The sequence below is a fragment of the Phyllostomus hastatus genome, unplaced genomic scaffold (assembly GCF_019186645.2).
Source record: "Phyllostomus hastatus isolate PE091 unplaced genomic scaffold, TTU_PhHast_1.1 phas_scaffold_78, whole genome shotgun sequence".
Classification (NCBI taxonomy): domain Eukaryota; kingdom Metazoa; phylum Chordata; class Mammalia; order Chiroptera; family Phyllostomidae; genus Phyllostomus; species Phyllostomus hastatus.
The window spans coordinates 82,858,623-82,885,765 of record NW_025334041.1 but is presented as its reverse complement, the minus strand read 5'-3'; the positions used below and the strand labels follow the sequence as shown (position 1 = coordinate 82,885,765).

General features: G+C 48.5%; 1 protein-coding gene across 3 annotated transcripts in view; it reads right to left on the bottom strand.

Annotated features, from left to right (window-relative positions):
• The window catches only part of SLC4A5 (solute carrier family 4 member 5), a 100,087-nt gene that overhangs the window by 58,701 nt on the left and 14,243 nt on the right, over nt 1-27,143 (bottom strand). For 2 of the 3 annotated variants that reach the window (XM_045827471.1, XM_045827469.1), the window contains exon 4: nt 13,500-13,629. In XM_045827471.1, coding sequence (XP_045683427.1) covers nt 13,500-13,629 — 130 coding nt within the window. Of the gene's footprint in view, nt 1-13,499; nt 13,630-17,971; nt 18,085-27,143 lie in introns of those variants that run through there. The other variant, XM_045827470.1, reaches the window with a different exon arrangement.

Sequence of the window (27,143 nt, the reverse complement as noted above, 5' to 3'; positions counted from 1 at the left end):
AAGGCAAACAAGGCATGAGCCATTGCGTGAGGTTAGATAAGAGTAAAATCTGAGGAATATAGAAAAATATTGGGATTGGAGAGAAGGACCTTTCTGTCTGTACTTATTGTGCATGCCATTACCCTTCAATTGTGCCGTGGTTAACTTTGTGCTCAAAAATTCCCCTTAGAGCATCCTAATTTTAAAGATTTTTTTTAAAAAAACGTAATTGCCTATAGAATACAACCTTTCACCTTAGGGTTATGTTGCCGCCAAACATTTAAGATTATATCTGTGCGAATTTGTTTCTTAGAGAACTTAAGGTCACTCACCTACCAGCTGTGAGGTGCACAGCCTTGTCTATCTACGAGGCCTCCCTGACCTCATTCGGTCCCGTCCCATCCCCATGCCACCACCCATCACCTAAGAGTTGACATCCATGTATTAGTTACAAAGCATTAAGACTTAGTGTTTTCACTTTCTGCCTGTTGGTAATAAATTTTGTGACTCTAACAGATATATTTTTTAAAAGTAATAGGAATGTGAGTTTTTTGCCCCATTATCCAGCAAAGCCATTAGCTTCACATTGAGTCATATCAGGGACCTGGCTTTTTCAGCAGAAACCAAAGGTCAATGTGAATTCTCTTACAGGCCAATGAAGGATTTTCCTAGAGATGTCTGAGCAACCATCAGATACTTGCAGGTTCAGTCTTTGATAGAGGCACCACATGGTAATTTATGGAAGGAAAGTTTTTCAAAAGGGAACCTCCTAAGCAAATTCTTGCTCATCTCTATAATTTATTTGCCAAATTCTTACTACATAATGCAAGCACATGCATTGAAATATGTATGTGAAAGAATGCAAAAAGTTGTTTCTTCAACTGATTAAAACAACACATATGGTGTGTATGCTCACAAATCAAACCTGACAGCGAATTGGGAAGACGGTAAAGAATAAGAGACTGAGTGGGCAAGCACAGCTCAAGGGCCAGCAGGCACATACAGAAGTTGGAAGGTCCCAGGAGGGGTGGGTGAGCCCCAGAGAGCCCTGGCAGGCCACATGGGCTGTTCACCCCAGACCAGACTCAGAAATCTGCCTTTTTGTTGTCCCAGAGGTGATTAGGCCCCAGGCTGTTGTCTAACGCATACCAGGTTCACACCGGCTGATGTAGAAACCCAGAAGCCAATTTACTCAGTTTTCAATGAGGTTTACAACAGTTATAGGAGTTAACAATTCACATCTTCTAGCCTTTGCATTCTCTCTTTATAGGCAGACCTACAGGAAAAGTCAAATTATCATCGGAAAGATAAAGAATCAGAATGAGGCACATTAACTAACGAATTAAAATGTTTAAGAGATTCTGAATAAGCTGTCTGGAGTCCTGCAACTCCACAGATGAGATTTGCCAGAGACTGGGACCAGATGGGTGGGAGCTGGGTCCTGGACAATTTGGAAGTAACCCCACAGGCTTCCATGGCTGACTAACAACCTGTGCTCGAAAGTATTTCCTGCTGCTGGCTCCTCTAAGGGCCTTTGGCTATGCGGTGCAATTGGGTGCTACTGCAGAGCCACTTCTCCCCAGAAGTGCACCTCGTGGTAGGCCGCAGGTATGCGGCAGAGGTGTGGCATTCCGGGAGCTGTGGTGAAGGGAATTCAGGGAGGCAGCACCCTGCAAACTCATGCCTTTGGTGAGGGTCTGTCCTGCTGCACATCGTGTCTTCACTCAGGGCTGGGGTGGGGGGAGCCCATGGCTATATGAGTGCCACCAGACAAAGCTGCTGGCAAATTCTGAACTGGCTTCTTCAGGGGAAGGTTTCTGGAGCCAAATTGCTCTGAAGGCTGCTGGTCTGTGTCCAGCCGGTATTTGTAATTGGCCCCACGGGATTGTCATTTATAGACTTGTCCGCCTCCCCCAGAGTCTGCTGGCACCTTCTCCTCACTGCCCCTCAGGAGAGGCGCTCTCTTCCACCTCTGCTATTCAGGGCCTACTTCAAAGGCCACCTCCCACATGACAGAGTCTCCCCAGGGGCCTAGCTTGAAGAGACAGCTCCTTTCTCTGGCTCCACTGCACTTTGTGTCCTTTGTCACATAGCACAGTAACACCAACAATAGCTAAAGCTTACTGAGCACTTTCTGTGTGCCAGGTGCTCTGCTGAGACTTTTTGTGTAGTATCTCATTTAATCCTCAAATTGCTCCCATGGGTGGGTCTGTGATTATATTCATTACACAGGTGAGGGGACCGAGCTTCTTAGAGGATAAGGAACCTACCCAAAATCACACAGCTTATAAGAGATGGGGTTTGAGGATAAGCCCTTTGACTCTAGAGCTGTGTTCTCTCCACTTCACACACCCTGCCCTGAGGTTTGGTTGTCTGTGTACATGAGCACACACCTGCCTTTGACTCCAGATCAGGAGTCGGAAAGCCATACCTTATGGACTAAAAGCACCCGACAGCCTGTTTTTGTATGAATGGTTTTTACATTTTTTAAAGATTTTATTTATTTATTTCCAGAGAAGGAAGGGAGGGAGAAAGAGAAAGAGAGAGAGAAACATCAATGTGCGGTTGCTGGGGGCCGTGGCCTGCAACCCAGGCATGTGCCCTGACTGGGAATCAAACCTGCGATGCTTTGGTTCGCAGCCCGCGCTCAATCCACTGAGCTACACCAGCCAGGGCGGTTTTTACATTTTCAAAGGAGTGTAAAAAAGGAGAAGAAAAAGAGGAAGGAATCATATATGAGCAAAAAGCTTAAAATATTTATTATCTGGCCCTTAGGAAATGTTTGTTGACATCTGTGCTAGATCATATGTATTTTGGGAACAGATTCATATCTTACTTGTTAAATTCTCCCATGGGACCTAAAACACAACATCCCCTGAAATGTTTTTAAAATAAAAAATAATGGTGTGAAGAAGACACTTTCCACAGGTCTCCCAGAGCCACAGAATGGAGCTTCCCCTTCTCCCCAGCCCTGGGGACTGAGACAGCACTGCAGGACATCCGTGAATGTCCACATGCCAAGACAGGGCGTGATATTCAAGGTGCTTGTCCAAGACAGGGATGGGTTTGCGAAATTCTGTCATCTACACTTTCATGGACAACTTGAAGAATTCTGAAAGTTTGGGTTGGCATAACAGCTATAACTGCGGCCAAAGAACAGATTGTATAAAAGTGCATATCTTACTACTACATATACAAGGAAGACATAATTGGGGGTGTCCACTCTGTTGCCATCCATGGGGCTATGTTCTCTAAGCCATGGCCAGCTCTCCCCACCCCTACCCCCCATAACTCTGATCTGGGTCACAGTGATGAGACAACCAAAGCCGGTCAAATCAGATTCTCTGTGAAGAATTGTGAATTGGGATTCAGGAGCAGCCAGGAGCTCTGGGTCGGTCCGTTGAGTAGAGTAGGTGTAAACATGGAGGCTGAGGAATGGCCAAGGGCCAGAGACAAGCAGAAAAAGCTTGCCTGGTTTCCCAGGCCCAGCACTTGAGAGATCTGACAGTCCCTGGGCACCAGAAGGTCCTCTGTGTTCTGTGTTCTGCCGGTCCTTCCTCCTTTTGCATAAGTTAACTTGAGTGTCTTTCTGTTAACATGCAGCCTAAAATGTCCTGACAATGACCGTGGCCTTTCACTCTACTGGGCATCATATTCAGGGCCACACAGCTCACTCAAGCTTAGGCTGGGGCTGTTGAAGATGGACATATAAGATGGGGGCCCTTTCTTAGCACAAAGGGCTCCTGCCAGATGGTTTTCAGCGGGGACCTTTCTGTTGGCACCTCTAGAATCTGACAGTTCTGATCCTAACAAGACAGGTGGCAAAACCACCAAAATCAGTGTGTAGATCTTGTTTTGATTCTAAGTTGTACACAGCAACAGTAAAAAGGTGTTTTTAAGATAGTAAGGAAAATTTGAATCAATATTGGATGTCTCATTGCATTAAGACAATTCCATTCCATTAAGGAACGGTTCCCAGTTATGTTAGGGGATATAATGGCATTGCAGTTGTGTTTACAAAAGAAGTCTAATGTCATAAAGATGTGTACAAAAATGTTTACAGCAGCTGAGACTTTCTTTAAAGTATTCTGGCAAAAACAAAACAAAATCCATAAGCGCAAACAAAAAATAGTGGTGGAGATACATAAATATTAATCATTGATGAAAGAAGGTAATGGATACATGGGGATTTATTACATTATTCTCTCTACTTTTGTGTTTAAAATTTTCCACAATAAAAATTTTAAAAATACACATTTAGAAATGTAAATTATTATATATAATTTATACTATGTTATACATATGGATAAATCAAGTGGGATCTGACTTGTAAGGCAGTCTGATGGTGGGGTTGTCCCCCTGCAGTTGTGGGAGCTGTCCGAGGATGTCCTCCATTCCAGGGAGGGGTCTCTCCTGATGACCAGCCTACAGGGCTCTGAGGAGCTGCCAGCAAGTGGTGCGTGGGAGAGCCCCTTTCTTCTCACCTCACTTACCTGTCCTTCCTATCGTACTCATGACCAGTTCAATCTTACCATCCTGGGTCCATTGTTTGATGGCCTTGCATCATTGTATGACTGTCTCCTCGGCTGTAGACTGCCACTTCCCCATCCTAACTGCAGGCCCTTTGAAGCTGCCCCACCCCCACCCCCTATGGGTTAGGCCTCATGCAGCCCCATCCTGAGCTGTGCTGACTGTAAGTGATCACTAAATCTGGGGGAATGAATGCCCTAACAGCCCCCATTCTGTGCTCACACAGCTCAAAGATGAGATAGTGGCTGGAGCCAGGGCCTCCAAGACCTGGGGAAACCTTCCTCACATCTACCTGGAACTTGATCCAGGTTCTGATTCATATAAAGTGACTTTTCCTGCTTGCCCAGCATAGCATCAAGTAGGTATTAGTATCTGACTGGTGGAGGGAGAGGGAAGGACCATGTTAAATATCGGGTGTGAAAGTAGTTTGATGATGACAAATTGTATGACTGCTCAGACCAGTAGGTAAGCATCTGGTCAAACAACCTTACAACTTTCCTCTGACCATAAATCTCCATGCTCTCTTCCTATCAAGATGGAGGCATAGATAAACACAGCTTGCCTCTTTGCACAACCACATCAAAATTACAACTACAATATAGAAAAACCATCACTCAGAACTGTCAGAAATCAAGTTCAATCAAAGTCCAACAACTACTGAATTAAAGAAACCACGTCCATCCACAATGGTAGGAGGGACATGTATGCAGAACAGGCTGGTCCCACACCCATGTGTGATGGCTACAAATTTGGGACGGATATCTTGGGAGCAAGGAGTCTCAGCCCCTTGCCAGGCCCCCTAAGACCAGGGTTCTAGTGCCAGGAAGATAAGTCCCTGTAACTTCTGGCTACAAAAAACAGTAGGGATTGAGTAAGTGGAAGAAGCTTCTGGGTTCCCAAGCAGTTCCTCTTAAAGAACCCACACATGGACTTACTCAGATTCACTCCCTCTGACCCAGCACCAGGTAGCAGCTTGAAGGGCACCAGTGGCATACAGGGAGGAATTGAAGTGTCTGGCATCAAGGCCAGAGCTGGGGGATAGCTTTCTCCCAGACAGAAAGGTGGGCAGAGGCCATTGTCCCTTTTCTGAAACTTCCCCCAACAGAACAATAGAGCCCACAGGCAGGTGCCATAACTGAGACTCCATCAACCTGGCCAACCTGGCTAACACTGTTTGTCCCACCCTGGAGATCCCCTGAGACTCTGTCCTGCCCCCCTTACAGGCCCACCCAAGCAGTTAACAATGGCTTTTCCATAGGAATGGCTGGTCTTGGGTCATGCTTCACAACTTTCTGAATCCTCTCAAAGAAGCAACAGCTGGCCTCAGTGAGCCACAGCCCCCTATATTTGCTAAGTGGCCACAGGCCTGGCACTAGCAACAGCCAGATTTGGATTATAGTTTGGCTTCATCTGGGAACCTCCAAGCCCTGCAGAAGTAGTAGTCATCTGCAGATTGCTGTATAGCACACGCAGGATGGCCCCAGGCAGAACACAGGTAGGGGCTGACCTTGGCCTGTACCACCCAGGAAACCTCAAATCCAGCACACCCAGTAGACAGCTACAGACCACACAGGAGCACCACCACCCTACCGCCACACAGCTGATTCTCCACAGAGGGTGGAGACTGGTGGTCAGTGATCACAGCCAGACCTTGCAGCTGACTGGCCTGGGCAAATCCCTCCCATTGACCTGCCAAGAGCCACCAAGGCTCAACTACAAGAGGAGGGTATACTCAGCCCACACAAAGGGTTCACCTCAAGTACTGAACTTGGGTGATAGGGGAGGCTGTGCCACTGAACCCTTCAGGACACCTACTACATTAGGCCACACCACCAAGACATGGAGTCAAAGCAGCTCTGCCTAATACATAGAAACAAACACAGGGAGACTGCCAAAACAAGGAGACAAAGAAATATGGCCCAAATGAAAGAACAGATCAAAACTCCAAAAAAAGACTAAGTGAAATAGAAATAAGCAATCTATCAAATGTAGAGTTCAAAACACTGTTAATAAGGATGCTCAGGGAACTTAGTGAGGACCTCAACAGCATAAAAAAGATCCAGTCAGAAATGAAGGATACACTAATTTAAATAAAGAACAATTCACAGGGAAACAACAGTATACTGGATGAAGCTGAGAATCAAATAAATGATTTGGAATGCAAGGAAGCAGAAAGCAATCAGAACAACAAGAAGGAAAAAGAATCCAAAAAAGTGAGAGTAGTGCAAGGATCCTCTGGGACAACTTCAAGCATTCCAACATTCCTATCATAGGGATGCCAAAGGGAGAAGAGAAAGAGCTAGAAATTGGAAATCTATGTGAAAAAACAATGGAAGAAAACTTCCCTAATTTGGTGAAGGAAGTAGACATGCAAGTCAAGGAAGAACAGAGAGTCCCAAATAAAATGGATGCAAAGAGGCCTACTCCAAGACACGTAATAATTAAAAGGCCAAAGTTAAAGATAGAGAATCTTAAAAGCATCAAGAGAAAAGCAGTTAGTTACCCACAGGGGAGTTCCCTTAAGACTGTCAGGTGACTTCACAAAAGAAATTTTGCAGGCTAGAAGGGATTGGCAAGAAATATTCTAAGTCATGAAAAGCAGGGACCTACAGCCAAGACTGCTCTACCAGCAGAGCTATCATTTAGAATCAAAGGGCAGATAAAGAGCTTCCCAGACAAGAAAAACTAAAGGAGTTCACCATCATCACCAAACCATTATTATATGAAATGTTAAAGGGACTTATTTAAGAAGTAGAATAAGAAGATCAAAATTATGAACAATAAAATAACAAAAAATACAAATCTATCAACAATTGAATCTAAAAAACAAACTAAGCAAACAGAAAGAACAGAGACAGAATCATCGATATGGAGAGCGTTTTTGAAGGTTGCCAGATGGGAGGGGTGTGTCAGGGAATGGGTGAAGAGGTGAGAGGATTAAGACATACAAATAGGTGGTTACAGAATAGCCATGGGGATGTAAAATACAGTATAGGAAATGGAGTAGCCAAAGAACTTATAGGCATGATCCAAGTACATGAACAATGGTGGGGGGACTGCCTGAGGGAGTGGGGGGTGCTGGGTGGAGTGGGGTAAAAGGGAAAAATCAGTACAACTCTAATAGCATAATCAATAAAATATAATTAAAAATAAATAAATAAAATATAATTTAAATAAAATCTCCATGTGTGGCTCCACCGAAATAAATGAGGATTGCCTCAGGCCCTGTCCTGCTCACCTGCCTCAGGACTGCATGGCAATCTGCAACTCCTCCATCAGCTCTCTAGTCTCCTCTCTCCAACAAAAGACCAGTCTGGAAGCCCAGAACTCTCTCAACTCTGCTAGGAGCTCCCAACCCTTGCTGCAGGTGCCCTACCCTCTTCCCCTTCGGTCCTGTCACCAGGGAGAGATGTGGGCCTTCTTGGCCGGAAGAGCCTCACGACCTGCACCCAAGGCCCTGAACCCTCCATCCAGCAGCCCCGCTCTGCTTCTTGCATCTCTAAACGACTCTCTTTCATGTGGCCCCTTTCTGCTAGCCTTCAATATGCTCACATCTCTTTCATCCTCAAAAACAAGAAGCAGAAGCCTCCTGTGGCCCCATGTTCCCCTTGAAAGACATCCCAAACTCCTGCCCTCCACAAACAAGCATCTTGAAACAACAATTCAAATGAACCCACCTCCATCCTTCTTCACCCTCTGTCCCCATCCCTCCCTGGAGACTGTTCCGATCTCTCCATCCTATGGATACTCATCAGTTCTTCCCTCTGATGGAGCTCCTCATCAACCTACCTCCTCAAGACAAAACGAAGCATCATTCCCAACACAACAAAACCTACTACTGCTCTTGCGCTTCCTAAATTGCTTCCCACTTGCTCAGCCTGGAAAGCTGGGCATCTCCCTGACTGCCCTTCTCCTCCACACGCCATGAGGCCTGAAATCCTGAGAGCTCTACCTTTTAAGACACCTCTCAGATTCAGTGAAACAAGGTCAGGGATTAGGGAGGAGAGAGGAATGAGTAGGCAGAGCACAGACGATTTTCAGGGCAGCGAAACCGCTCTATATGATACTGTAGTGGCAGATACATGTTATTGTCTGCCCAAACCCGTAGGAGGCACAGCACCAAGAGTGATCCTTATGGAGGCGAGGACTCCAGGTGTTAGTGATGTGTCAGCGGAGGCTGACCGGCGGTAGCGCATGTGCCCCTCTCGTGGGGGTGTTGATAATGCCGGGGGGCTATACACGTGCGGGGTGGGAGGCATATGGGAGGGGCCTCCCACCCCACACATGTACCTCCTGCACAATTTTGCTGCTAAAACTGCTCTAAAAAATAAAGTATATTTAAAAGGATATATGTGTATTATTATATTATATGCTTAAAAATATGCTTACAAGTCTTTATTCCCACTGTCAACCTATGGTTCAGGGGCTTGTCACCTCTCACCTGGACCAGCCCCCCGAGTGCTCTCTTTCAAACAGACAAACCTGCCCCTTCCTACCACATCCCCTCGGTGGCGCTCTGAAGCCTCAGCACCCCGTTCAGCCCCCACAGCACGGCCTGCACAGGGCCTGCCACTGCCACTCCCAGCCCCATGCTCTGCAGGCCAGCCACAGGACCCTTCCACGCCTTCCTTTGCATGTCTGCTTCCCCTGGTGCAGGGCCCCTTCCCCTCCCGTTCCCTCTCCTGGCTAACCTTGACCCATCCTTCAGGTCTCAGTGTGAACACCTCTTCCTCCTGGACATCTCTGACCCCTCCTGTCTAAATAGGCGCCACTACGCGGTGGTTTCAGGGCACCCCATCACCAAAGCCCGGCTGTCCACCTCTGTGCCTCATCAGACTGAGAGCAGCGGTGGCGTCTGCTGTTTGTTTTTGTCTCCCCAGTGTCTGGCTCAGGGCCTACAGGTAGCAAACCCTTAGTAAATATTGGCTGAATAAATGGATAAGGTTTGTTGACTTCTGTACTTAGAGCTCTCAGCTTCCTAGTCTGTTTCGTGTATGGAGTGGTCAGCGCTGGTCTCAAAAGGGTGACCCCAGGTGAGCGGCGAGAGCAGAGTGCTGGGGTGCATTCTGTCCTGGACCGACAGCAGAAATGCTGCTAGCAGGGCAACCCCCAAGAGCTTGGGCAGGAGCAGTTTTAGGGTTGAGACAAAGTTCGGGCTCCAATCCCCGCGTCCCCCCCATGTGCAGAGTGAGGAAGCATCCCCACCTGCGCTGAGAGTTGTTCGGGGCTTTTGAAAATGTCCTGATCTGGTTTGACCCCACTAAGCTGACCCACTTCTCCTGCCCCTCTTTCTGTCCTTTCCTGGTCCTTGCAAGAAGGTTCTCAGGGCATGTGTGTCTCACAAGAACTTTCTGGCAAGTTCATGATTTTGGTCTTGTCTGAGATCAGAGGCAGCTTGGATTTGAAATGTGATTTCAGAGCTCTTGAAAGGCTCTAAGCTCTGGGTATTTTTGAGTAACCCTGAAGGGCCCTCCACCTTGGGAGGGTTCCAGCTCAGGCCATTCTCCTTCCCTTCTGGACCTCCCCCCCAGGCGGGCAGGGGCTCTAGAGAGGAGGGAACTCTGGGTGAACTGTTTGCTGGCAGTGAGGGGCTCGCCTGCCCCCACCCCATCCGACCCAGCCCTCCCTTCAGGCAAGGTCAGTATCAGCAGCCAGCTGCACTTCCCTCCCAGGAAAGCCAAAGAGACAGAGTTAGTAAAAATCTATCTCCTGAACAGCCAGCATTGATCCCATTAGACATGATGCTCGCACACACAGTCCCCATTATGCGCAGAGGGGCAAGGCTCAGAGGAGCTCAAAAAGCCGTTTAATTCTGACCGGGGGTGACTGCTTCCCCCACGGCCCGAAACATCCCCCAAACTAATAACCCCAGACAAAGCACTGCCGAGGGAAAATTCCTTGCGGATTTGAGATTTTCACTCCATTAATCTCCTAACTCAATAAAGTCAACACTGCTGCGGCAAGTTAAATACTTTTATTAAAGAATCCCCTCCCCCATTCTCTTTGATGTGGTGTAGACCGGCCTACCCTCCCAGGGCCTGAGTGTGTCTGTAAGGGGTCGGCCTCTGCCCACCATTTTCTCCTGCTCCAAGGAGGCCCAGAACACACTAGAATTTGCTAATTTTGGATTCTGAAAACTTCTGAGAGCTCTGACTTCCCCGAGGAGGTCCTACAGCCCGTCAGCTGAGGGAAATGCGTCCCATTCCTTTGTGAGGGGAAACAGGTCTCCAACAGGCCTGGCCCCAAGCAGCTCTACTGTCCAGTTTGCCTGAGGGAGTCCCCAGCACAACCGTCCAGGCTGAGGTGGACTTGCGGGCCAGGGGCCCTGACCTCTCTAGAAGCTAGCTGGCTATACCTCCAACAGTCAGCTGGAAGCCGGGTGGGGAGAGCTGGCAAGGAGGTTGAAGGAGGCTGGGGTAGAAAAAGGAGATGGGTGGTAGGCCGGAGCCCCTCTCCCCCAACTGCTTCATGCCCCAGGGTGTTCCTCGAGCTGCTCCTCTCAGCTCTGCCTGGAATCAGGTCCAACCATTCTAACTTACAGTCGCCACTTTCCTCTCTGTGTCCATTTGAGGCTGTGGTGAGGCCCTGCCCGGGTCGCCTTGGATGCTGTCCCCAGAGAGCCCGCCTGGTGGGAGAACCCGCCAGCTTGCCAATGGGAATCGTCAGGCACCTTTATGTTTCAGGAGGAGCCTCCTTCTAGAAACATCATCATCTACAGTTTACCCATTTCATTGAGGGGTTTGTAGTGTGGACGCTGTGGATGCTAGAAAGTGGGTATTTCATCTATGGGGACAGACAATCAGGTCTCAGAGAGGCCAGAACATAGGTATTTTATGTATGGGGATGAACACTCTTGTCCCTGAAGGCCCTGAGGCCTCCCCAGCAAGGGCTCTGGGCGTGTCCGACGGGCTCCCCTGGTGGGTCTGGCTCTGGGAGCTATTGCCAGGGGTCTGCATGCCAACCTTGCCACGGGGAGGGAGAGGGGGAAAGGCAAGCTCTCCCTACTGGGCCTCCGAGAAAGCTCCCCTCGACAAGAAAGGCACCTGCTCAGGGAGGCACTAGCCCCTCACAGCCATTAAGCCACGATAGCTCAGACTGGGCCTTGGTCATTTGAAATGTCCTGCCTTCCCTTGTCAGCCCTGGACAGATATCCTAGGTTCTGTGGCTGTCCCCATTTATCGCCCACCCCAGTGAGATTGCCTCCAGATTGGAAACCAAGGCAGAGTCCCCGGAAGCCAGAGGAAGGAGAGGGAGATGACTGACCCCATGAGGAAGGCAGGGCCACGTGCCTCAGGCCTCGGGCTGGGGAGGCAGACAGGCTGGGGCTGGAGCCCAGACTCAGCTGCCGGCACCCTCTGACCCTTGCAAGCTATTTGCCCCTCTGAACCTCAGTATCTCCATCTGAAAAATGGGAATAATAATAGTTCCCTCCTTCTCAGTGTCGCTGTGCAGCTTGAAGAGGATGAGCCTGTGAATTGTTTAGCACACAGTAAGGGCTCACTGAATGGGCCGATGAGAAGAGGCTCAGTGGCTTCCAGACTGGGATTGGGCCCAGCCATGAGCCCAGAAATTCCTTCCTTCCTTGAGGCCTGCAAGGATTTGCTAGTTAGTCCTCCCGATGGCCTTGCTTCCCAGAGAGGCTGGGGCTTGGGGATGTGAAGACCTGCTCCTCTTGGCTCTGCAGAACAACTATGTAGGTGAATGAGGTTGGCAGGGGAGGGAAGGACCCAGGTCATGGTTGCGGCAGCTGCCAGGCTCTGGGCATATGGTGGCCCCCAGGCAGAGCGTCTGTGCACTCTCAGTCGGGGTGATATCAGCCCCAACAAGGCAAAAATTGGTTCTTAGAGGAGCAAAAATAGTTTTAGATATTACAATGGTTTGTGGCACTCCAAAGCTCAACCCTACCTGACAAAATCTGATTTTTTGTAGTATTTATTTATATTTACGTTTATGTTTATATTTATATTTTATTTTGTCAACTTATTGGAGGAACATTGGTTAATAAGATTGGTTAATAGGTTTCAGGGGTACAATACTATAATTTATCTTTTTTTAATCCTCACCTCAGGTTTATTGATTTTAGAGAGGAAGGGAGAAAGAGAAACACTGATGTGAGAATCATCTTAGTAGTATTTCATTTCTCTCATTAGAAGTGAAGTAAATTCTAATTTAACAAAGTTAGCTTAAATTAAAATTTCTGTCGGGTGGGGGATGCTAATCAAAGAAGGCTGGGAAACACTGGTATGGTCCATCTTCCAGACTTTCAACTTTCTGCTCAGGGTCGCCCTCCTCTCACAGCCCTTCCTGCCACCTCCGACCATACCCTTCTTCCCCTTGGGCTCTTGGCAGCATTTTGTACTGTTGACCAGTCCAGTTCAGAGGTCACTCTGTCCCAGGGTATGGCATACATTACTTCTTACCCCAATCCTCCCTTGGTTCCCATGGCTTCACCACACAGCTCCTCCCTCCAGGCTCTGGCTCTTCTCTTCCTTTGCCCCACGGACACAGCTCTCTGCTCCCCGCACCTGCTTCCATAGCTCCACTCTGCTTGCCCCGCCCCAAGCCCCAGCAGCCCACTGGAGCACACCGTCTGGATTCTCTCCCTCCCTGTCCACCCCAGCTGGCTTGATGCTCCCCCTTCTCCTGTAGTATTTACTTTGGACCATTTGATGCAAAAGAATGTATGCCCTCGTATTATTCTCTCATGGTTGCATGGGTATCTGGTCTATCTTCCAACTTGGATTTTAATTTCTTAGAGGATAAAGAAAAAGTTGTAAGTTTCTGTTTGCTCCTTAGTGTGCAACCCAGTTCAGGATACCAATCAAGGCAGGTGGGAAGGTCTTTAGGGTCCACAAAGTGGCCTGCAGAACTCCAGTTGCAAGGTGCCACTGCTCGATGGCCTTCCCAACAGCAGAGCCAGCGCAGCCTGGGCCCTGGGCAGAGCACAATGGGAAGCCCCCGTCTGCCTCCTACCTGGGGCTCTGCCTCACCTTGCTGATTCCTTCCACTCCATCTGGTCTCCATCGTGCTGCAGTGTGTCCATCTCTGTGAAGAGGGTGGGGTTGGGAGCCTCATCTTCCTCCCCCAGGATGTCCTGGAGCTGCTCAGCAGCTGGAGCCCCTGCAAAGAGAGGACAGCAGGATCCGCTGAGTGTCCCGGGGGAGACAGAGGCCTGAGAGGCCAATTGAAATGGAACAGGAGCCAAGAGCAAAGGAAAGGTATTTCCTAATTCAGTAAAACTAAGTCCACCTTCTGGGTGAAGCTGGATTCAAGTCTCTGTGGGTTGGATGAGGATGAGATAGTCTTTGGGATAACAGTGATGAAAGGATTTAGTCTGCATTCAAAATCTAGGGTCATGTAGTGGACAATGAAGAAGGATGTAAAATGGCCAATGCTGGGGCAGCAGCAAGGACAGGGGACACAAAAGTGAAGTGAGAAAAATTCTGACCCAACTTCAGCATAAAAATCCCGGAGGGATCCTTTTCCCACTGGGCCCCAAGCCAGTCAACTCCCAACGTTGGTCTTGGAGGGGCGGTCAGCTGTGTGAGAGGACGGGCTTGTACCAGGGAGCCACGTGGCTGACTTTCTACACGGGCAAGAAGACAGCCTGTGCCTGAGCTCCTGGTCTGCTTTCTAACTGTCCACGGGGTGTCCCCTCCCACATGTGTCTCCAGGACCTCAAAAGTTAGCATCTGGACACTGGACATGCACCCTTCCCCAGACATGCTTCTCCTCTTTTCCTTATTCCCTTTCTTCTTTCCTTCCATCCTTCCTTCCTCCCTCCCTTCCTTTCTCTCAATATTTAATAAACGCCTACTACGTGCTGGGTGTCATTGTAGGTGTTGGAAAACAAAGCTGTGAAGAAGGCCCATATGTCCTTGCTTCCTTAAACATCTGTTCTAGTGGCAGAGACAGGCGATACACTAACAAATCCATAAATGATTATTTCAGGTAGTGATAAGTGTTCTGAAAAAGAGAAAAGAAAATGACTTTTCTTTTTCAGGGAGCTACATTAGAGGATACGGTCAAGAAAGACCTCTCCAAGGAGGGTGTGCTTCAGTTATGATGGGAAAGGTGGGCAGAGTCACTGTGTGTATCCGGAAGAAGGGTGCTCCCATGTTTCAAAGACTCTAAGGTGGGAATGTGCTGGTCAGTGTGTCTAGGGCATGGTGTGCAAAGAGGGTGACGAGATGTGGAATGTCTCTGTTAAAGGCACAACTGTCCACCCAACTGCATAGGATACCCTGGAGTCAACCTCACCTCTTTCTCTCACCTCCACTCCCATATTGAAAGTTTTCAAGAACACATTCCCTCCACACTGATCCGGCCATCACTGCCCTGGTTCATTCACTCACCGACTATCTCCTGGGCTTCCCCAAGTCTTCCCTTCCTCTGAACCTCCTCCATCCCCTCAGATCATCCTCCCCTTTAACCTGCACTTATTGCTTCATGGGCTCCCAATGGTCAATAATTTCAACTATGCTTTCACCATAGCTTCCACTCTTACTCCTTAACTTCCCAATAAAAGCAGCCAGCTAATTCCCAGACCAGAATTCACTGGCCCATGATTCCTCCCTGCAGGTGTGCCCTGGGGTGCAGGGAGAGGCAGTGGGGTACAGTGGTACAGTGGAAGCAGTGTGCTTTCAATCCAACTAGCCACAGGTAGGAATCAGAGTTGCCACTTACTCATGAGTGAAATCTGAGTGAGCGGAGGTGTTGGGAGGAATAAATCAGAGAGGGAGAGGGAGACGCATGACGTGGGGCCTGGAATGTAACAGGTGCTAATCCCTTTCACCACCAACTCCACAGCCAGCCTCCTGAACCCTGCTGGAGAAAACCACCCAACTGTGCAAATGGAGGGTTTCCTCTCTAGTAGGTTCCGGAAGTGCAGCCACCTTCCACTCATCCTTGTCAGCACCCTTTCCAGCATCCCCCAATGCCACCCCTAACCTTTGCTCCTCATTTCAAGCCTCTTGGACCATCTCCTACTCCATTTCATCAAGAAAATACAGGCCTCCAGGTATGAAATCCACCAACTTCTTCCCCTCTGGTCCTTCTTTTCGTTACCACTGTTACACTCCACCTTTGAACAAAGGAGCCCTACCTCCAACTTGATCTCTGGCCCCATCCATTCCATTCTGCTGGATCCTTATTTCATCAACTAGCTTTTCCTTGCTAGGTCTTCAACTTCCCTCTCTCCACCTCTTTCTCTAGCCTGTAAAATAGCTCTACCTTAGAATATCCTCCCTTAATCCTGATGGCCTTCCAAACTCTCTTGATTTCCTTTTCCCCTGCTTTCCCCTAACTTCTTGAAGAAGTGGTCTACATTTGTCACCTGCACTTCCTCCTTACCCAGTCACTCCCCAACCTGCCACAACTGGTTCAACCTCACCACATTAAGGACATTGACTAAGGCAGAGATTTCAAAATGGCAGCTCAAAGATGTGTTTAACTCAGACCTCATGGAGTATAAACATTTTTGAAATTGTTGCTAACATAAAAAAAACTGTGAGATATCATTTAAAATCCATTTCCTGACTTTCGTTGAAAATGTAGATGCTCTGAAAGCTGTGCTGGCACTCCTGTTTGGCAACAATCAATTAGAGCTGAGTAATGGCTGTCTTCTTTAGCTGGGCATACGTATTTCAGTTTGCCACAGTCCCCAGTACTCCCTACTACCCTGCTAATATCATTTATGTTATGTACCAGAGTTTACAACACCACCCTCAGACCTCCCTTGTTATCTTATCCTCTAACCGGTATGTTAAAAAAAAAATCAATCAAACCAACAGTGCTGCTAAGCTATGGACTGGCTTATCTCTCTGGGGCATCTTTGCTCCCTCTGAACTGAAATGCTACTCTTGGCTCCCACAACACAGCACTTTCTTGATATTCTTCCCTATCTCTTTGAGGGCTCCTCAACATCCTTCTCTGGTCCCTCTTGCCATCTCACTTAAATCCTGATTTTCCCCAGGCCACCCATGTCTCTAGGCCCAGCCTGCGTTGAGCACTTCCGACTGCCAACTGGACCTCTCCATCTGGGAGTTTGGCAGCCTTCCCAAGTCAGCCTCAACATATTCAAAACACTTCTGCATCCCTTCTTCCAACACCCCAGGCCTGCCCTCCTCTGTTTTGATCAATAGCACTCCTAGCTACCCAGTCATCTGGCCAAGAAATGTTGGACTCACTCTAGAAGCCTCCTTCTCCTTCACCAGCCAGGTCCAATCAGACACTGATTTCTTTCATTTGCTCCCTAAATATTTCTTTAAAAACATTATTTATTTATTTGTTTGTTTATTTCTTTATTTATTTTTAGAGGGAGGTGAATGGAGGGAGAAAGAGAGGGAGGGAAATATCAGTGTGTGGTTACCTCTGACATTCCCCTCACCGGGCACCTGGCCCACAACCCAGGCATTTGCCCTGACTGGGAATCAAACTGGTGACCCTTTGGTTTGCAGGCCAGCACTCAGTCCACTGAGCCAACCAGCCAGGGCTGCTTCCTAAATATTTCTTACCTCTCTCCTTTCCCCCCACCCACCGCTGCCTTCTTGGTTCAGGTTCTCATGGTCTCCTGTTCCTGTTACTGCAACAGGCACCTAGTGCTCCCCCAGCTTCCGGTTGCCCCATCCATTCCCATCCCGTATGAGACAGCAGAGTTGGCTTTCATAACATTTCAAACACGTTCGCAAGGCAGACTCCTGGGAGTCACTAAAAATATTTTGTGCATGAGTTAGAAATAATTTTACTAGCAAAAAATGCTATTAATTTACCTGCACATGGCTCAATGGAGCTCATTTATTTAAATAGATTTTATTTCTTAATTTTTATTACTTTTAACTTACATCTTTTTCATTAGCTTATTGATAGCTGATACTTGGTAGCACACACCAAAGGTTTAAAGAAACTTTATAGGAGAAAAACCAACAATTGAACAAATAGCGTTACTTTTTCTCTAAATTGGGAGACGACTGACTGATCCCAAGAGGGCGCACTGATTCTCCATGTGATGGAAGTTCAAGAACTATTGTTCCAAAGTGTAGCTTTGATCATCTTACTCTCTAGATGGTGAACCTTCAGTAGCTCTTGATTACCTAAAGCCAGGGGTCCGTGACATGGCTTACAACATCCCTTGTGATTTGGACCTAACTTGCCTTTCTAGGTTCTGTCATGTCCCCCAATCAAATGCCCTGGACTCCAGCCACCATGCAACCCAGCTACCCTCAACTCCAGCCACCCTTGACCCCAGCCATCCTTGACCCCACATGCCCTGGACCCCAGCCACATCAGACCACACACAGTTCTCTGAAAAGGAGGACACCTCACTCCATGGACCTTCATGCCTACAATTCCCTGAGTCTGGAGTCCCCTTAACACTTCAAGGCCAGATAAGAAGGCAAATAAGTGGAGAGATGAGGCAGAGCGGAGAGCAGGATCCCCGAGTGAGCCTTGCCTGATGCATTACCTGCTCCCCGGAATAGCTGAGGGCTGGGGTCTCCAGCTGTGGGCACTGCCTCTGGCCCCAGCCTGTTTCTGCTGCTGCCACCCCGGCCACCGGCCACTGCCTCCACACGTCTGCTTCCGGGCCCGGCACAACAAACTCACTTTTGTTTCCAGTCGAGCACCAGGGGAGGTGTGGGTGAGGCAGGTGGGGTGAGGGTGGTGAGGAGAGAGGGAGAGAGAGACAGAGAAGGAAATGTAGAATGACTGGGAAGGGGGAGAGTGACGACTCTATGTGAGAGAGAAAAGAGATGGAGTAAGTGTGAGAGAGAAAAACTGCATTGAAAGGGAAGTAAAGCTACTACAAGTATGAGAGGGGTGTGTGTGTGTGTGTGTGTGTGTGTGTGTGTGTGTGTGTGAGGGGGGAGGGAGAGAGAGAGGGAGGGAGGGAGAGAGAGAGAGATTCTCAGGTGCACTGGAAGAGGAGGGCTCAGTGGCTGCAGCAGAACCTCAAGCAGGCAGCCGGGTCCCCACAGCCGCAGGCCATTGAGGCGACTGGCAGAGCTGCCCCCTCCCCGCCCCCACTGGCCCTTCCCACAGAGCCGGGGGGCTCCTGAAGTGCCCAGGCACCTCTCTTCTGGCCCCTTTATAAAGGCAGAGGTAGGATTTGCCTTGAGACTCCCTGGAGCCTCCTTAAGAGCCTTGGCTGGCAGGTGAGCTGGCTGGAGTGGCCTGGCAGGGCAGGCCTCTCAGCCACAGGGCACTGGTGTGGAGGTGGGGTTGTTGGGGGGAAGGTCGCTGTGGGGTTTCACATTTCACGGCAACCATACCTCAAGCTGGTTTGTCTCCCCCACAACTTCAAACCGGAACTCCTGATTCTTTCCCTCTTTACCTACTTCTAAGTACAGTCCCAGATGTCATCACCCAGTGGGTGCTTTCGGAGCATCTGTGGACAGTGGGAACTGGCCACTTCAGGGTGTGTGGTGAACCCCACCAGGAGATTATTTGCTCTGCCGAGAAAAACTTCTAGTCTCCTGGGTTCGGTTCAACAAGTGCTTACTGAGTACTTAGAATGTGCCAAGGTTGATTAGAGGTCGCTGAGCGGCTGCTGCTCCAAGGAGCTCTGAACCCTGAATTCACTAAGGCTTAGAGCTGGAAGGCAGCTTAGCAATCATCCGGTCAAACCCTTCATTTCATGGATTAGAAAACCGAGACCCAGTTTACACCACAGAGGCCCCAACAGACCCCAGTCAGGGGCGCCTGGAGTACAATCCACGCCAACACCATCAGCAAGGAGTTCCCGGCCCCGTGGGCTCCTTGGCAGGCAGGACGATGCGGGGGATGGGCCCCTCTGAGGGTCCCAGGTTCTACAGCGCACACTGCATAGCACGTCCTGAACGCCACTGGGCAGCCACTGCACACCACGCTGAGTCAGGCAGGGGCTGTGTGTGACCTTGACCCCCAGAGAAATACCAGAGAGGTCACCAAGGAGGCCAAAGGATCCTGTCTCTATGTGGTACTGTCACCATCCAGACTGGGTTCAACTCGTGACTCCGCCAGTTACTGGCATTAGGATCCTGGCAAGGCATTGGGCTCTCTGAGCCTCAGTTTCCCCGTCCATAAAGTGAGAACTTTCACACTCATCTCACTGGATCACAGTGGCCATTGAAATAATATATGTGATGTGGTTGGCACAGTGCTTGGCATACACCTGTCACCCAATAAATTATATCACTGCATTTGTTGTTGCCAACAAGTGACTTCTTCTCCCTTATGACCATGACCTGCCTGGTCTTTCCAACACTCCAAGGGCTCAAACCTTTTCAGCTTCTAAATCTCCATTCTACCCCCATGCTGCTCCTCTGCCCCACCACCCTGAGGCCTCTCTCCTCACCTGCTCCTCCCTGCTGCCCAGGGAAGGTTTAGCACACTACATGCTGGATCGGGTGGCTGTAATGCACGGCGGGCCCCTCGTGCACGCAGCATGTCAAAAGTTAATCCACAGAATGAGACATGCCACAGGCAACAGCCCCACTGGTCCGTAGCTCACAGTGAGTCACATAGCAATGCCCAACTATAGGAATAAATTCAATCAGCAGTTAGTTGCTGGAAGAAACACAACCTTGGTGGGAACAAGCTCCAGGAAGCACACTAAAAGAAGCAACCAGAATCGGGCTTTTACTAGATGGGAACTGTCCAGTCATCAGAGGAGCAAAGCACTAAATAATCTAGTGGACTGTAAATAGGCAAGCCTTCAGTTCCTATTAAAGACCCATGAGGGCCCTATCCAGGTGGTTCAGCTGTTTGGATCATTGTCCTGTACACCAAAAGGCTGTGAGTTCGATTCCTGGTCAGGGCACATATGGGAGACAACCAATAGATGCTTCTCTTGCACATCAATGTTTCTCTCTCTCTCTCTTCTTTCCCTCTTCCTCTCTAAAATCAATAAACATATCCTTGAGTGTGAATTTAAAAATGGCCCAGGAGGTATTTAGGATTTTAAGGGAGTCAGCATGAGGACGTGGTCCTAGAGTTCCCGTCTCTGGACCAGTCCCATCAGAGGCCCCCTCTCTCCTAGGCTCCACACCAACTGCCAGACAGCCAGCGTGGTGAGGTCGGAGTCCATTTATGCTCACACTACGCTGCTGGCCCTCAACACAGGGCTCACACAGCATGGGCACTCAATAAATATTAGCTGGGTGAATGAACTTCACTAACACTTGCAAGCATATCAGCTGGGATTAGGCTCAGCAAGAAAAGAGGGAAGAACAAGGAAATGGAGCTGTGGGTGGAGCTGGCCGAGGACTTTGGGTAGCTCAAGGCCACCGAGTATTGGGGAAAGGGAGACAAACCTGAGGGCAAAGTCATGCCTGCAGTTGGGTGAAGTTGGTCTAGAGAGGGGACTTGAAGGCCCCCAGTTCTAGTTTCATGAATAGTAAATGTCTTTTTCGAGAAAGCTGCCCTTAAACTCCAAATGTGCTCCCTGAGAGAGGAAGAGCAGGGACCCTGCCTGTTTGTGGTGTTTATGGGAACCCCTCCTGCTGCATGTAGGTAGCTTTGGGGATGTCAGCCCAGTCCACACCCTTCCTGCAAAAGGATGGCCCTTCGGCAGCCGTGTTCTCAGGATGCATGACCTGTGCCCTTTGGCCACAGTTCATGGGACCAGGAAGAGTTAGCTGACTACCCGACCCAAGCCTGAAAATTTTGAATTGGGTCTCTGAGGCAGCCAGGCCTTTCCCGATGGTTTGGGGAAGAGAGAGCAGGTAAACAGGAAGATAAGGGCACAGGGAGCAGGAAATGTGGGGCAGGGGCAGGGTGGAAATGAAGCAGACTCCCAGGAAAGGTGTGGAGAAGAAGCCAGTGCAGTCCCTGACAGGTGACAGAGAGGGTGCCGTGCCCACCCACTGAGCCCGGCTGGGTGTTCTGCTCTGGGACTGTGAGAAACTCCTTTGCTGTTACAATCTAATAGCTCTCTCTTTTTCTCTTTCTCCTTCTCTCTCTCTCTCACACACACACACATTCCCTCCTTGCCAAACCAACCCAAATAAGTTTCTGATACTTTTGATAAAATTGCCTTCTTAATCGTGAGTACACCTTGTATGAAATTCTAGGGTAAAGATTTTCTTCTGCACACCTTCTTCAAAACTGAAAGGTTAAGACTTAAAAAGAATGTTGAGTTACTATAGTAAGAACAGTTAGAATAAAAAGGAAGAGGGAATTGGTGAAAGAGAGGGCAGAGCAAAGGCAGAACAGGCTGGAAGGAAGAAGGAAAGGAAGGAAGGAAGGGAGGGAGGGAGGGAGGGAAGAAACCCTGGCCCTGGCCCGAGGAGGAAGCTGTGTTGAGGGGTGGCAGAGCCTCACAAGTGCATTGCTAGCTCCCCAAAAGTGCTCTCAGCGGGAGCCAAGGCTGGAAGATCTCTGTGTTGGGTGAGTGGAGACTCAGCCAAGGCTGGTTGAGAAATTCAAATAAGAGACCCTTCAACCTTCCCCTGCTGAGCCTCCCCCCACTCTGCTCCTCCAGGAGCTCCCTGGGAAGGGCATCCAGCTCAGGGTGAAGTCAATGAGGCCACAGGGAAAAGCCCACGATGACACTGTTCTCACCGGAGCCCCAGAGGAAAAGATTCTGACATTCCCGGAGAACCAAAACAGTAAAAGGCAACTCTTTGTACTGCGTCCATTATTTCTAATCTGTGAGGTATAAAATGTCACTGATAGTATTCACTTAGCATGTAGTCCTTATTGTTTTGTTTTAGTGAATATAAATGCAATAAAGTGAATAAATGGTTATTTAAAATCAAAACAGACAGTTGTTGCTTTTCTTGTCTAAGCCAAAATGGGCATGGGGGCCGAACTCCTGTGACTGAATCTCATTCTGCCTTCTTCCTCTGGCAGAGGTTGGTGGCTGGGGCGTCTTCCAGGCCCTCTAGGCTGCTGAAGGACTAGACTTCAGGGAGAGGGTCTTCGTGTCTTTAGTTGTGCAAAAATGAGTCCTGAGCCAGGTGAGGGGCAAAGGGAAACGCATGTGACTGAAAAGTGAGAGGAGTAAGTGGGGGGGGGGGGGGCAGGGAGGGCTCAAAACCTGAGCTGCGAGGAGGTAGGTGTGAGGGGCTCCAGAGGAGGACTCAGGGTGAGGCGGGTAGGAGGCTGGCACCACACGGGAAATTTCCAGGGGCCAGAGGTTTTTAAGAACAAGGTTATCTAGTATCTCATCTTAAAAATTGTGTTTCTCTGCAATGTTAAACTGCTCCATGGTTTTGGGCCGTCAAAAAGCCTGTTACTCACACATGTGCTGTGTGTGACCAGCTGGGGGGAAGCAGAGGGGGCCTGAAGTCCGGGCCGGAGCTGGCCCAGAGGTAGAGCAGGAGGTGATGCACAGCGAGACTGCGAGCCTGTCAGGGAGGGTCTTGGAGCCAGAGTGACCTGAGGCTGAAAGCCCCTGGGAATTCACAGAAATTTAGGCCACGGCACAGACCTTCCCTGGGACGGGGGCTAGGAGACTGCTAGCTCTCAAGGAACCAGGTCCATCTGGCTAATGGACAATTTATCAAGACAACGTGTGGGGGCGCGTTTGTTGGTTCACTTGTAAACTCAGGCTTCCAACCCTACTTTTCCCTTAAGGGCTTAAGGCCACTAACTCAGGATTCTGTCCCACTAGGGTTTTTTTGTTTGTTGGTGTTTTGTTTGTTTGTTTTCAGAATAGCCCTTGGAGCTAAAGAGGGGACACCTTGACGTTCCCAGGAGACCCAGGTTCACAGAGCAGAGGACGGGACAGACGAGTGCAGACAGGCGTTCTGCCCACAGGGTCTAGAACGATCCCCATTGTTTCCCCTTCTCCTCCCTTTCCCCCCCTTTTCTCCTCTTGTATCCTTCCCAGATACGAATGAGTAACACAGACAAAAGTGAGGAAGCCACACCTTTTTAAATTTAAAAAAATTTTTAAATGCTAAATGGAACCCAGCTGTCCTTGCTCCTACATTGGCAACACAGCTTGTCTCTGGTCTCTGTCTCAGGGGCTCCTCCAGCCCGAGGGTGGGTGGGGTGGCATGCGGCCCAGGACGGCTATGAATGCAGCCCAGCATGAAACCATACATTTACTTAAAACCTTTTTTTTACTCATCAGTTTTCATTAGTGTTTGTGTATTTAATGTGTGGCCCAAGACAACTCTTCTTCCAGTGTGGCCTGGAGACGTCAAAATGTTGGAAACCCTTGCTTCAGAGATTGAGGAAAGAGTGAAGACAGGGCGTGTATAAAATGCAGTCACTTTAACCAAGCTGTTAAAATCATTAATGTTATGGCCCCAGCCAGTGTGGCTAAGTTGGTTGGAGCATCATCCCATCCACCAAAAGGCTGGGGGTTTGATTCCCAGTTGGGGCACATACCTAGGTATGGGAGGAAACCAATCATCAATGTTTTCTTCTCTCTCTCTAACATCAATAAACATATTTTTTAAATGTTTTAATAAAAACAAAATAAAAGTAAATCATTAACATTATGAAGGTTGAGGCATGAGAAGACTCTATTCTTGTTCTAACTAGACTGAGAACTTACCCAGGTCCCCAGATAGCCCCCTGATCACTGCCTGAAGGACTCACATATCTAGGCCACCTGACATCCATTATCCAGGCCACGGGACATGATCAGACAGCTGGGCATCTATCCTCTAGTCCCTTGACGTCCATTGTCCAGACTGCCCGACAGCTGACATAACTGTGTTGGACCAAGCCTAGGGTTAAGAATGCGGGACTGATAATTCTCCAGAATGCACTTTTTACTGTAAGAAATCGTTTCTGTCTCCTTTGGAACACTTCTGGGTTTTTGCCTAGCTTTGTTTAAAGATTACAGACTCTAAGACCTTCGAATAAATTTTCATCATCTTTCTCTAGCAAAGTCCTCCAGACTCTTTTTGAGTTCATTCAACAAGATAAATGTCTTCTGTCCCAACTTTTGCTCCTTCCTCATCAGAAATGGGGAAAGAAAGACCACGTGAAACATACCCTTGGTCCTAAGGCCTTAGAACCATATGAGGCTCAAATGTCTGGCCAGAAAACCACCTTTCTCTCCTTTACTGATCATCTTGCGGTGGCTTTGACCTTTAGTGACCCCAGAGCTGTTCAACAGCTGGCAAGTAGAAGGACTTAATAATTTCACACCCCTGCCACCAGAAGTCTCTCATAAGCTGTTGGTACTAATTGGCCAAGCCAAACCAATACCCACTTGTAGAGGAAAAAGATCTGGGTTCCTTCTTGCTCTTAGATTAGGTTAATATATAAGGTCTGTCCAGAAGGTATCTGGCCATGCCATATGAAAAATAGAGACATTTATTGAAGAAGATTCAAGAAATATTATACACAGAACAATGACACCTCAGTCCCCTTCGAAGCAGGCACCTTGGGACCTCACACAGTTCTTCCAGTCACCATTAGCTGCCCCATCACACTTTCCTGAATCTCATCCATGGTCTGAAATCTCTTCCGTTTCAAAGGTGATTTTAGTTTTGGGAAAAGGCAGAAGTTGAAGGGCACCAAATCTGGGCTATAATAGGGGTGAGCCACCCAGATGATTTGATGTTTTGCCAAAAATCTCTGCATGAGACGTGATGCATGAGTGAGCACATTGTCGTGATGAAGCTGCAAATCACCAGTTGTCTGTAGCTGTGGCCTTCTGAATCATCCCAGTAGCTTCTGTGGAGGAATGTTCAAGCCTAATGCAAAATTTGATGCAGATTTGTTGCTCCACTTGAATGTGATGGCCACATAATACACATGCTCACTCAACAGCATCTACTGTCCCCTCTGACTAGTACAGTGAAGTTATTGTTGTTCACACATGCGCATTCCAGTCCACTCTCCTTGGCTGCCAGGTTACATCAGTGTCAATCAAAACATTCTCACAACGGCTGGACTTTTTCTGGACAGACCTCGTATACCAATTGACCTAATATAGGGTCTGGCAGAAGAAATGATTGCTTGAGTGTGGTTGGTAGGGCACTAATATGTGTGTAATAAATTTGAACACTTCACCTAAAATGCCATACAGTGTGCTTGAGTGTGATATTGTTATGTTACAGAATTACATGCTTATGATTTTGTAATAAGTGTTTGTAATAAAAAGAGGCATTATTTGTGCTATACCCTGTATATCCTAAGTACCTACCATGTGTCGTGAACCATGTGAAGTATTTTATATCTGTTTATATACACTTAGCAACTCACAACAACTTAGTATGGCCAACAATCCTTATTTGCTTGTGAGTGACCTGGTTTTGGCATCGGAAGTCCCACATTCCTTGTCCTGCGAAACCCTTTGGTCCCAGGCAAACTGAAGCAGGTGGTCATCCTGCAGCCACCTCTCCCTCTACAGGTGAAGATTCCAAGACTCCAGGGACTGCACGGTCAGGTCGGGTTTGGCTGACCTTGCGTTTGGGGGCCTTGGCTCCAGTTCTTATTACCAGCCCAGAGAGGTAGAAGTGCAACCATATTTCTAAAGATGCTTCTGTGCACTCGCTCCTAATCGCCTCTCAGGAGGTTCTCAGAGCCAGAAAATGCATTCTCTCCAGGACAGGAAGCATGGCTCTTACTGATCCTCACCACAGCCTGGTGACCGTATTCCTCACACTTGCTCTGCTTCTGCTGAAATTGATTGTGACTGAGTATTGACTTCCTAAAATTATATTCACATTGTAGGGAGGGGTGGTGTGGAGAGAGAGAACAGACAAACCAACTGTTATGGCATTTTATTCCCTACCTACTTCCTCCTTTCACCATAAGGCAATTTGGCTGCTTGGAAGGATGTAGTTCTCAGCCTGTACTGAATGTGGGGACTTACCAATGGCCTCTTACGAAGGACAGCACACACAGGCTTTGAAGTCCACAGACCTGTATCCAAATCCCAGCTTCACTGATTACAGCTGCATCATACTACATCCCTTTGAACTTCATCTGAAGATGGGCAGAGTAATATCTCCCTTTTGTTAACACTACGTTTAGCTAACACAATGATAATGAACTACCATTCATAGGCACAAAGCTCCTTCACGTACATAGTCTTGCTGGATCCTGGCCATTCCTCAGTGAGGCAGGAACTAAAGTGTCTCCTGGCAATCTTTCATCTGCACAGCCTGCTTTATGCTCAGGCCCTATCACATTTAGCCACCCTTGCCCAGCCCAGTTCCCCCCAACTCTGCAGGATACCCTTCCTGCATAGTAGGAGTTCCCACTGGGGCTATGTGGCCAGGCCAGCTGGACCTCCTGCCTGGGTTGTCTGGGTGGATTCACAGAAGAGACAGGACACTCACAGAGGAAAACCACATTCGGTCAGAAGCCAAGGAGAAATGAAAGATTCAGGCAATTATTGTACCTAGATGATGCAAGTAGAAAGGATTTAGGGACTTTTGGGTCCTCTCTTCCACAGGTCATTGTCACTGACGCTACAATGGAGCGGAGTTTGTATCTGCCTCACAGAGACAATGTCCCATTGGCTTAGAAGAAGTGAATGACTAGGGGTCATTCTATCGCTTCCCCAACCCCATGGAGAACAGCAGGAACAAGCTCAGACCAGCTGCAGGAAAATTGCTCTGGCTGTTGACTTTCTAGTAGGTTTTGTGGCTCATTTCAATCAGCTCACCTGCAACTGGGTCTGGAATGTATTCTTAGGGGTAAGTAGGTTCTGTGGGAATTTTTAAATTTTGTATTTCTTT